Source organism: Balaenoptera acutorostrata, chromosome 4 (genome assembly GCF_949987535.1).
Source record: "Balaenoptera acutorostrata chromosome 4, mBalAcu1.1, whole genome shotgun sequence".
Lineage (NCBI taxonomy): Eukaryota > Metazoa > Chordata > Mammalia > Artiodactyla > Balaenopteridae > Balaenoptera > Balaenoptera acutorostrata.
This window is the reverse complement of record NC_080067.1, coordinates 122,748,978-122,761,933: the sequence shown is the minus strand read 5'-3', so window position 1 is coordinate 122,761,933 and position 12,956 is coordinate 122,748,978. Positions and strand designations below refer to the sequence as shown.

The window sequence follows — 12,956 nt, the reverse complement described above, 5'->3', positions numbered from 1 at the left end:
TAGGAATATTATCGTCACCTTTGAAATCTCTTTACAAAGATCATGGTAAGTCTTATTCTCTCATTTTGTTAGTCAGCGTTCCTCATTAATTTAGAAAATTGTTCAATAAAGACCCATCTCATTTGATAATGGTCTGTGAATCCCGGGATTACGGCAGGGATTTTACTTCGTAGTAATCTCCCAGGAGAACTGTCCAAACAGCTGTGAAGGCAAGAGAGAGCTACAGGGGGCACAACAACAGGGGGCTAAAGCTGACCAAAATGAATCTTTTCTGCTTTTCGCTGGTAAGTGTTTTTTTACATGCACCATTTATATTCTCTTTTTTATTTTATTGTATGGAATTCGGGTTTACCCTAAACTTCCTAAGTGGTATATTAATACATTTTAAGGTCTCATAAGAAAGTCCACATCAGAAAAAGGAGGAAGCATGTTTTCATTAAGGAACTTAAGCCGACTGTATTCAGAGGCAAGTAATTTACAAAATAGTATATATTTATCTATAACAATGACTAATTACTTAAAATTTTTATACTGAATTTCTAAGGGGAATATGTAAATAGTATTTTTGAGGAACTATTTTCTTCTTTTTATTATTGGGTATGAGTTTTTGGTTTTTCTTTTTTCAAAATATGCTGCATTTGGGTTACTGGTTTTGCTTTGGGACATTCCTAGGAATCAAAATTTCTTCTCTATTGTTTGAGTAATGAATTCTGTTCAACGTTGGTTTGGTTAAACTACCACGGAGGCGGCTTTCTGAGTTACACAGCACTGTAAATGCAAGGTACAATAGATTAATCCATTCCTGCAGATGTGCTCATTCAGGGTATAAGCACCTCTCAAATTCTTTTTTACATTTTTGCTTTTTTTTTTTCTTTAGCCTGAAGTGGATCAGTGGGAGTTAGCAGGTAGTCATAGATCTGGAAATACTTTATAACTCTAACCTGCAATTGTGACCATCTGCCAATGCTAAAAAATGGATTTCAAAAATAATTTTATTCATTTCTATATGTGTTTACAGCCGGGTACTATGCCTATTCATTGGTTTTTCAAGATGTCTATGGGAGATCCCTGTCATTTGAGGAAATAAAATGGTTTACTTTGATGTTTGTTTTCTTTCCAAATTGCAAAGAAGATTAACATAAGTGCTAGAGATGGTGCTGACATAGGTTGTAATACCTAAACAGGAGGCAGTTTAAGTCAAGATAAGGGATTTAATCTTAGAGCATCTTGAAAAATAAAATGCAATTGTGAGTTGTGGCAGGCTGAATCACTGAGTTCAGTTTGCCTATATAGCCCCAATTTACAAAATAACTGCCAGTGCTCAACTTTGCTTTGCGCCATATAAATCTGACTGGAGAAATCCCATTTCGGGTGATTTAAGTGGTATTGTGCATTCTTGTCTAGTTGCTCTAAAAGAGCTATATGTGGTTTACATGAGTATACTTCCCATGGAAATAGGCAGTGTAGCGGCAGAGATAATTGTGTTCTGAAATCACTCTGAATGGTACTATAATCAGTATGCTAATGTTTCTATAACATAGCACAGCTCAGCACAGTGTGGCATACACTTTGTAATCCTGCTACTAAAGACATATAACCATATAATGAGCACGATTGTCTTTCTCTGTAATATAGGGAAGAAGGCACATACTCAAAAAGGATTGCTTCAAAGCCATGCCTCATGGACTCAATTTGACTGCAACTCTTTTCCATCTTTTAAAGTTATCCTTAAAAAAGTTCCTTGCTCAGAAACATATTGGATTAGGCTGAACCATCATGAACACTAACTAAAATTATGTAAGCATTCCGAAGTTTATATGTGATCAAAATTAATGATTGCTTTAATAAGAAAATGTCCACAAGGTACTTGGGAAAAAAAATCAAAACTATTTTAGGTATTTTTATTCCTTCCTGGGGAATAAATAAATAAAGTTATTTAGCGTATGGGCTCTCAACCAGGGTGTTGTGACACCCTACTGTGCTGTTATGAGCTGTGAAAAAGGGGCGGGGTTACAGTGTTTGCCAGGAATTTGTGCATAATTCAAAACATATTTTATCTGTGCCTGTAGGAATGTGAACATATGGGACACAGCATTTTAAAAAAGAGATTTAAAACTACTGATTTAGTGGGAAAATTACACAATTAAAAAGTGGAAGTAGATATAAATATATTGACCTTTAAATCTCTAGGAAGGAGGTGATTTAAAATATTAAGCATCACATAAAGATTACCACTAAGGAAAGTCAATGAAAGAGTTAAACTTCTGTTAAGTGTAGGGGGAAATTGTAAATCTTTTAGTAAATGGGGTTTTTAAGAGAAATATAAAGCCAGACTTAATGAACTACCCGTTTTGAACCAAGGATACTATAAATAATCCATTAAAGGTGATTGCTATTATTTTGGATCTATAAACTCCAAAAGGGGTCTATCTTTCAAAAGGGAGTCAGAAATATCCTTTTATGTGTGCCACTCTGAATCCAGAATTTTTCTTAGAGTTTTACATCATGATAAGGTTTTTAGAAAGCTTGCTCATTAGAAGCAAGGTGATTTTCTTGTTGAGCTCATCATATAGTTACAGAGTTTAATTTGACTTTGTAACCCAATAAGGTTACAAATCAATTATCCCTGAACCATTTCTTCAGTGATTCGAAATGTTGCCTTTATCTTTATTTGGTTTATATATTTTATCCCAATGGTTTATCTCCATCCTTTTCTTTATTACTGTTCTACATACCTATTAAGGTAATTCTAACACCAAGTAGATACCTTACTCAGAATACCCTCTCCTTGTCTTTCTTCAAAATGTGGACTTCTAAAGTCTCTGTGCTTCTATATAAATACAGAATCATCTTATCAAGTTATATGAAAATCTTTGATAGGATTTTGATTAAAATGAATTTGAATTTTACACCTTTAGGGGAAATTGACTTCATTATGAGGTTGAGGCCTCCCATCCGCAAATATGGATAGCTCTTCATTTATTCTAATCTTCTTTCATGGTCTTTAATGATGTTTTATAATTTTCCCTATAAAATTGTTTTTTTTTAATTTTTTAATTTAATTTAATTTATTTTTTTATACAGCAGGTTCTTATTAGTTATCTATTTTATACATATTAGTGTATATATGTCAATCCCAATCTTTTGCTAACTTTATTGCTAGCAGTCTAAGAATTTTGGTTGCTGTTATTATTTTTTTTCCTAATTTGTTTTTGCTGATTTATAGATACATTATTGATTTTCAGATATTGATACTGCAAATAAAAGTTTTGCTGAATTTCTAAAATTCTGGTAGTCTGTGGTTTTTAATGCAGATAATCTGTAAGTTTTCCTCTTCTTTAGCAATTATACCATTCTCAGCTTCTCTCTCTCTTCTATAACATTGACAAGTAAAAACACTATAATGGCAGGCATCCTAGTCTTGTTTCTAATATTCATTTAAGTACCTTTAATTGCATCTTCCTGAGGTTTTTGATAAATATCTCTAATGAGGTTGAGGAAGTCCTGTCTCTTCCCAGTTTGCTGAGATTTTTATCAAGGATGAATAATAATAAATCCTTCAAATGCCTTAGAATATTTATTGAAATTATAAGCTTTCTTTTAAACATGTTACAGTATATTTAAATATTGAAACATCTTATATTCCTGTATTAAACACTAACTGGCCATGGTATATTTTAAAATACATTACTAAATTTAATTTTGTTAACACTACATTTAGGATTTCTTAAAACTATAAGTAAAATTAGTTCATAGTTTTCTTGAAATGACGAGAAATATCTGTCATTTTATTTTTCTAGAATTCCTATTAATCTGATGTTGTAATGCCTCAAAATGTCCTCCACACTTTTACCCAAATATTTCATGTGTTTTCTATTTATCCTTTTATGCTGCACCCTGGGTGAACTCTTCAGCATTTGCTAATTCTTTTGAGAGGTCTAGAGTTCATCCCAATTTTTGATTATTTAATACAAATTTCTATGATTACATTATTCATTTTCAAGACTTTATAATTATTTAGTGTTTGTTTTCTTTCTGCCTGTTTTGGTTTCATCATAGGTTATTTATTTTTAATTGTATATTCCTTTTTTATTTAGCTCTGTGAAGATGATAAATATTTTTTCTGAAATTATTTTTCATCCATTTTATGATTTTAATTTCATCTGGAATGGAAATGGCTTTATTTTCAGATTGTCAATCCAGTTGACTCTCTTTCTCAGCATTCAATCCCTTCCTGTGTTTTGGCTAATGTTGAACGATAATGCTTTTTCTCTTCTCTCTCTGTGTGTCTCTTCTCTGTCTCTCCCTCTCCCACTCCTCTCCCTTTCACCTCCATCCTCCCCTCTCTCTCTTTTCTCTCCTTCCTGGCCTCTTTACCTTTTTCCATTTGGTTGTAAGGCATAAATCTCCAGTCTCTCCGAGGCCCCAGTTAAGAACCGAGGCTTACATTGATGGTCCAGGGATCTCATCCCAAGGTGATATTTGATGTATTACTGATCCATCACTGAGCCAGCTGGCAGCTTGTTTCTGATCCCAGTGTGCCAGCTGCATTGTTGAATTTTGCTTTTCTGACCTACAGCTTCCTAGAAGCAAGAGCCCCAGCAGCTATGGGTAGGAGATTTTTTCAACCTCTTTTCATAGCTGTGGATACTGCTGCAGCCCTTGGATTTCAGCACAGTTTGCTTTATGTGGAGGAAAGCTCTTACACATTACACCACCAGGCCCAAGATCCATCAAGGCTGCCCATTTCTGGGTGGACAACTAACAGGTCCAAAGCTTAACCTCCATTCACCACTTTGTGCTACTGTTAGGTTTTTGGTTTCCCTACATGTTTAGGTATTTAGAGCACAAATGTCTTAGGGATTACTTAAGTCTTTCAAATTTTCCCAATAATTTGCCATGTGTTTGGAGCAAAAGTTACTTGAATTATGGAACTGTAGAACACATTGGTTGAAATTTTTAAAGGTAGACAATGTGAATACAATTCAATATTTACTTTGCTTATATCTTAATAAAATATATTTTTAAAGATGAGAACATTTTCAGTGCAACACTCATTGTTTAAAGCAAGAAAACCTTTTCATAATCCAGCAGACCTTTGTTTTGATGCCACCATTATCAGCCTCCCCAGTTACTATGTCTAGAAATTTTCAATATATTAAGTGAATACCTCTTTCCCTTAAGATTGTTTCCAGATGACGCCATAACTAGACCAATTCTGTCTTAAAAGGAAAAAAAACATAAGAAGTCAGTTCAGTTAAGTTTGCTTCCCAAATACAAAGGAGATTTAACATAGAGTTTACAATGGTTTTAAATGCAAACTCATATATTTTAAAATTCATTATTCCATAAAAGTATAAAAACAAATGAACAATATTATTAAGATAAATACTGTAAACATTAATATGAATGTCTTTACTGTACTTGTGAAATACTTTTGCTGTTTCAAAGCATACACTGTATTCATTTCATCCTGAGAGTTCCTCTGTAAGGTGGATCAAACTGCAACTTTACAGTTGAAGAAGCTGAAGTATAACAGATTGTGTTTCTTATACAAGGACATGTACTAATTAGTACTAATTAGTACTCTAATTAGAGGGATACATATAACTAAAACCTATGACCTGACACCCAACACAGTTTATTGGTGTCCAAATAGGTCTTTATTTAGTACCTTGAACTTGATGTCTTCATCATGCTTCTTGAGAAATTGCCTCATTTTGTGCATGGCTCCCCAATGCTTAGAGTTTTGTTTGAATTCCTGGCTCTGTAATAAGTGCTAAGAATGCCTCTCTTTACTGTCTTGTTCACTGTTGAACACTGGCATACCATAAACTCGTAATCCCAATGCACGGGATCATTTAGATGGGATACTGTATAAGGGTGGGTAGATGGTTAGATGACTTTTCAATGAAAATTATCATTTTATTATTCCTTGACTCAGAAATCTCTTTATTGCAGGAGGGCTCTATGGACAGCTTATATGAGCCAGTCCCAGAACAACAAGCTCACCAAGAGAGAACTTCTGGTAGAACTGACTCTCTTTTCTCACCCTCTGGGGAAAATGGAAACTTACACAACAATCTCTTCATGGTGAGTGAACCTTGAGTGGATCACCTCTTCTCTATTATATATTTAGAATCACTTGCGTAACGAAACCTGTTAATACAGCAAAAAGACCCTGTTTTCAGAAAGTTCTTCATTTACTTTTAGTTTCACTGTTGTCTCTTAAGTGATTTTGGCTTATTAGTATGAACTACCATTTACAAAGTAGGTATTAGGTGATTATGTAACTTAAATCACTTAAACAAAAGCAACCTTATGACAAAGAAATAATTGTATTGTTTTCTAGATGAGGCAATTGCAGGAGAGAAATACAACATAACTTGTTAAAGACTATAAACCATTAAGTGTTAAAGCTGGCAAGTAAATATATATATGCCTGCATCAGCAGTTTATCAGCAGTTTACTGGTAAACCAGGTTTTTGGGGTGGATGCCAGGAACCTGAGATTTGTATAATAGCATTTGCCAGTTTCCATGGGGTGAATGCTCCTACCATGGTTGATTTCAAGCTACCGATGGTTTAATAACAGGCTTACAATACCTGAATATTTAATTATTCATTCTCTCTAGTGTCAACTCCAGCACACCTCCGGCTGCTTTAAAGTCTGTGCTAACCACTTTACTAAGCTGCTTCTTAAACTTATGGACACACACCATCAACTTACTTACAAAATATTGAGTATTACTAGAATGCAAAGGCAAATGGCTTTTGTGAATTATATTTATAATTACTAGAGGCATAGAGTTCTCCGTGCTCTGCAAAGTTGGCCCTGTTCCTGTTTTACAGTGCATGCTATTTTCTTAGTCAGTTGTGCTGTATTTGTATTAATCCCATTCTAATAAACTTATGTAGCTTCTATTGTGACTTAGGACAATACAAAAGATCCTATGATGTCTGCAGCAAATGAAGAACTTCTCTATACTTATAGATTTAGATGCCACCTCTTAGCCTTGTAATCACACATTTCCCCAATAACAACAAAAAATAATATTAACTACACTAGATGATGTTATATATGTAATTATCTGTGTTGATCCTTACAATAAACCTTTACAGAGGTTGAGAAAGGCTAAATAACTTTCCCAGTTAAAAAGAGGATGACCCAGGATTCAAACCCAGATCTTTTTTTGCTCTAGAGAAAGGGTTAGAGTAAAATACCTTCGAGTTTTATATTTGCCTGTACAGCTACCAGTTTTATTCTTTGGGGACATTGAAAACTTCTTATTTTCCCAGCTTCCAGAATGTTTCTGTTTCCCAGAAACTTAGATCAACTAAAAGGTAATGTACTGTAAGTTAGTAAACAAGTTCAATAATAAGTCTCAGTAAGTAAATATAATTTTAATAATTTAGTGCAGTGGAAACTCTTCCCTCAACTCTGTATACTTTTTAATACCCAGAAGATATTGATGTTGACAGATATGCTTAAGAGGAAGCAGCAATACATTTTACATTTTAATGTGAGAGAGAGAGAGAGAGACCATTTACAGTGATACTGTCAATTGACACTGCAAATGTTTGGAAGCATTTTAACTCTACAATTAAAAAGAAAAATTGAATAGGCTGAAAAGCCTGAAGATATTTCCTTAAACACATGAATTTAATAAGTATGCATGAAAAATAAACAAGTTCATGGCCAACCACTCTACTAGGATGGTTATCAAACTTCATCTACACTGCAAAAGTAAATGAGAATAATAAAAACATGATTTAAATTGCTACAGCTCTCTCTCTTTCTGTCTGTATATTTCTGTCTTTCTGTATATATAATTAAATACTGAGGTATATATATATACATTTTATATATACATATATAATATATATACTCACTAATTTTAAAATATATGCATATATACAAACATAAATGTGTGTGTATATATATATATATATATATATATATATACTGAAAAACAACTGGTTCAATTATTGATTCGACTATTCAATTGTTGAATTATACCAGTTGTATCAAATTATCATTGTTACCTACTATATTCCTAATTAAAATGATTCCACAGCTTGGATAAAACAAGGTTAGTCTTTTAATAATGAAATTTAGTGATTTAGAACTTTCCTCCTGACTTTCCATCTAAGCCTCTGAAGAATGGATGCTTTTTTTCTCCTACTATTCTCACTTTCCTTTTTTTTTTTTTCAAGGAAAAAAAGATTTGGACCAGTTTTAATAGAATTGGAAATAGATTCTTCTTTTGGATTAATGTTCTGAAAATACTATGAAAACATCCCTAAAGTTAATGGAGTTATTCCTCAAGTTCCGAGAGTCCTCAGCCCAAATGTATTTGTAATTTTAATTTTACTGGAGAGGAGAGGTGCTCTCAAACTTAAACTCTTTACACCCAACCCGACAGCATATCTAGTTGTTACAGTGGAAATTTGTAGCCCATACTAAAAATGTCATTTGCCACATGAATTGAAAAGATAAAAACCAAAATAAAAGAAGAATCCTAGGCTTCTTGGCTTCCCTTAAAGCTATTTTATTTACACATACTTATTTGGAGCTTTGCTATGTGGAAAACACCGTGTTAATCAAAATGAGGAGTTACACAGATGGACAGAAGATGCTCCAGAGCCCCAAAGAAGATGATCAGGTGTGGACCAATTGCACAATTAAAGATAGAGAAGGCATTTAAGGGAAAGAAGTTAATGTTGGGATTTTAAATGAAGAACATCAAAAATATCTAGTTTACATTTTAATTGCAGTTCTAGGAGGGGTTGGTAATGGAGAGCTGGTCTAAAGAGAAATTGATTTAAAATGAGACTTTATTAAATTTCATAAAGATAAATAATAAGAGATCCACTTATAGTATATAGCAAAGCCAGAGAGTTTTGGAGGTGTTCTGCCAAAAAAAAAAAAAAAAAAACTAGCTATAAAGTTTCACAGAGTGAATGATCATGCAACTAAACAAACATGCTGAAAGAAAATAGACTAACATACTAGCCTCACTAGAGATTGACTACTTTATCATTACATTGGTTAAAATGTAGGCTGTTACTCCTTGATTCTCTACCTATTTTAGCACCTCTTTATTATGTCTGAAGCTAATAAAGGATCTTGAATTAGAAAAAAAGTAAGAACATAAAATGTTTGTACCTCTGCCAATTGCGGTTAACAGGATCAAGCCTGAATTATCAGGCTTGCCATCTATATTGATTGAAGTTAGCAAATAATTGTCAATTTTCCACTTCATTTTGTATCTCATAAATTAAATTGGTAAGATATTTGAAGCTTTTCAAAAATGAGCTTAAATGTGGAACAGGGGAAATGTCTCTATTACTTGTATGTAGCACAAATATTCATTCAATGACTACTGAATGAATGGATCAGTGAAGGTTCATTAATCAAGCTAAAGAAAGTCTTAATAATGGAGAATGTATGATGCAGTGTCCTACGTGAGCTCTGGAGCTGCGCAGATATGAATTCTCATTCTAGCTCTGCACTTACCAGCTATTTGACTTGGGAAAGTTGCTTAAATTCTCTAGACCTCAGCGCCCTCTTCATAAAATGAGGAGAACAGTCCTAGGTATGGATTCAGCCTAGTTCAGTTTCAGAGAAGAGCATTCCTTCTTGCTACTGAGCACTGGGGTTAGAAGGGCAAATGTGTCACGGTAGAGCTGCGGCTAGAACTACTGCCCCAGGCGGCCTGTGTGTGTACGGCCCATGAGCTAAGAACAGCTTTTACATTAAAACAATTTTTTTTTAAACAAAAACAAAAATAGAGAAGACCATGCCATAGAAACTCTATGTGGCCCACAGAGCCTAAAATATTTCTATCTGACTTTTCACGGAAAAAGTTTGCTGACCCAGGGAGTGACATTTTTAAAAAGAGAAACAGGTGAAATTTATTTAATAATGTATTTAAGCAAGTATATCTAAAAGATTATTGTTTCAACATGTAATTATTATAAAAAGTTAATGATATATTTTATATTCACACTTAGATTTTGAAATCTGGTGTGTATCTTATTATCTCAATTTAGATGCTAAAGTTTCAATGGTTAAAGTGAATCCTGCTCCTAATGAAACAATAAAAATTGTGTATTTTTGACCCAGTTTCAATTTTAAAATTAAAATTAAATTAAATTAAAATTTAGTTCCTCAATCGGACCAACCAAATATCAATTGCTTAATAGCCACATACCACCAGAAATGGCTACAATGTTGGACAGCATAGAATTAGAGGCTTGAATTTGCTGGTGATGTTGAGGCATCAGAGTAACCAGATAATATCAATCCCCTACTTTACTTATAAAAGTATATATAAGTATACTTATAAAAGAAATATAAAGTATAAAAATACTTGAAGATAAACACTTAGTTATATACTTTTAGGAAGAGACAAGACCAGAGGGAACAAGTATATTAACCAATGAGGAGGCTGAGATTAATGACTTGTCTGAAATGAGGGATGGAGTCAAGACTGCAGCTCTGGTTTCCCAAATACTAATGTTCTTTGGCCTTTCTGTCCCAAGCATGTATGTGTGTGTGCTATGCATGTACGTCTATGCAAGAGTTAGAGTAGGAGAGGCTGAGTGTGAGAATATGTTTTGGCGAGATGAGAAGTGAAGAGGAGGGGAAGATAGGAAGATAAAGAATCCAACCTTATTATATGTACATTAAATACAATCTGATTGATATATATATAAATGTACGTGTGTATCTATAAATATATATGTATATATAGGGCATAGCAGAGAGAACTTGAGATGGGCAATGAAGTTAATAAACTTGAGTTTTATTCCTGCTCCCCAGGTAGCTGAGAACTGTGTATCCTTGAGAATGTTTTTGAACTTCTCTAACCCTAAGTTTTCTGAGCAATAGAATATGGATAAAAATGTCTGTCTCTTGGTTTGTAGTGAGGATCAAACGTTAAAACAAACATTAAGCACCTGGCAAAATGCATGTTAATGTTCATTTTCCTTCCTTCTACAACCCATCACACCAGGGCAGAGTGATCCTTTAATTTAATATCCTTGATTAAATGACTTTAAGTCAAACTCTCATTTGAGCTCGTTTTAAAATAACTGTTCAAAATAATTTGTAATCAACACTCCTTACCTAAAAGCATTGATGTTTACCAGGCTGAACAAGAAGAAGCAACAGGGTTCACTGTTACGCGCATTAGAAAACCCAAGAGTTTAATCTCCACAAATTGCCTCAAATCATGAACACCCAGCTTGAGTGCAATGTTTGACATTCATTCCTAGATTTCCTTCCATGTGTAAATAACAGTAAACAAGAAAATCTATCAATCACGGTGGCTCTTGTTAGCCTCATTTATAATTCAGGTGCTGTTTTTTTGGGGGGGGGAGTCCATTTTAACTTAAATATTTTAAAACGCAAGTTTAATTTTTTAATGTACTCACATTCATCAACATTCTGCACTGATAAAAAGCACTGGAGAAATCAGTTAAATTGTTCCCAGCTACCAGATGTTAATAAGAGCGTAATATAGCAGATTCATAGTTTTAAAGACAAATGGTACAATACACGTCTAACAGTTGGTTAGAGCTCAGCGCTAATGAGGCCAAGGTCAAGGGTTTCATCCCTGATTGGCCAGTCAGTTTTGCTCTCTTCCATAGCCGCTGGCAGGATCCATGACCCAGCCTGCCATCTTGGCTATGAACGCCATTGATCATTAAGGAATCTGGGTTGGAGGATGAGGTGGCACCAGCACAAAACCATTACCCGCTATCGGAAGAGCGACTGAAGGGAAGAACAACCCAGCTGATCAGTAGTTCATCTGCCCACGAAGATTTTCCTTCACTATAATCAGTCTTCAGGCCACTAGTGCAATTCTCGGCTCTCAACTTAGGAGAATTTATGGGGCCATGGTAAAGACATTAAGAGAGAAAACTGAGTTCTTGCCCTGGCTTTGTTCCTAAATAGCGCTGAATAAGTCATTACATTATCTGGTTCTCTGTTTCCACCTCTATGAGATAATAGGGTTAGACTAGATGGTCTCCAAGGTCCCTTGCTGCTCTAAAATGGTTCCATGTGTACATTTTAAATTTTTTTGGAAGGGGGAGTGTTTTCTAACCTAAAACACTATTATTCTCCTTTTGGAACAGTGGAAGGCAGACTTTTAAGATGGCCTCTAATGAACCCTCTTGTATAAATCAGGGCTCTGTAGAGAAATAGAACTGATAGGATGTGGATATATAGAAAGAGAAATTTATTTTAAGGAATTGGCTCATGCCAGTATGGAGGCTGGCAGGTCTGAAATTTGGAGAGCAGGCAAGCAGGGTAGAGACTCAGGGAAGGGCTGATGTTGTAATAAGAGTCAAAAGGTAGTCTAGAGGCAGAATCCCTCTTCCTTGGGGGAACTACAGTTTTTTTGTCTTAAGACCTTCAACTATTGAGATGAGGTCCAGCCACATTATACAAAGTAATCTGCTTTACTCAAAGTCTACTGACTTAAATGATAATTTCACTTGGTGTTTGACCAAATACCTGGGTTGTGTGGCCAAGCCAAGGTGACACATAAAATTCACCATCACATCTGCCTTCTGGTATTTACGTCTTTATGTAATACTCACCTTTCTTTGTGTGAGACTTGATTCCGATAGAATTTGGCAAAGGGGATAGGAAGTCACTTCCATGATTAAGTTATAAAAGACTATAACTTCTGTCTTGCAAGAGGACTGCCTCTATTGCTTTCTTGCTTGCACGTTATGGTGAAGCAAGATCCCATCCAGAAGAGGCCCAGGTAGCAAGGAACCAAGAGCAGCATTCAGCCTACAACCAGCGAGGAACAGAGGCCTTCGTTTCAACAGGCTTCAGAAAACTGAATGCTGCCAACAATCACTGAGTGAGCTTGGAAGAGGAGACTCTTCCCAGCTAAGCCTTTAGATGAAACCTCATACCTTTGGGCCAATAAC

The 12,956-nt window shown here is 34.6% G+C and overlaps 1 protein-coding gene across 1 annotated transcript in view; it reads left to right on the top strand.

The window, feature by feature from the left end:
- The first annotated feature begins 245 nt into the window (after positions 1-245).
- SAMSN1 (SAM domain, SH3 domain and nuclear localization signals 1) overlaps positions 246-12,956 on the top strand; it is a 127,904-nt gene continuing 115,193 nt past the window's right edge. The window contains 2 exon segments of the mRNA XM_057544862.1: positions 246-284; positions 5,962-6,093. Of these exon segments, the coding sequence (XP_057400845.1) occupies positions 261-284; positions 5,962-6,093 (156 nt within the window). The 5' untranslated portion in view covers positions 246-260.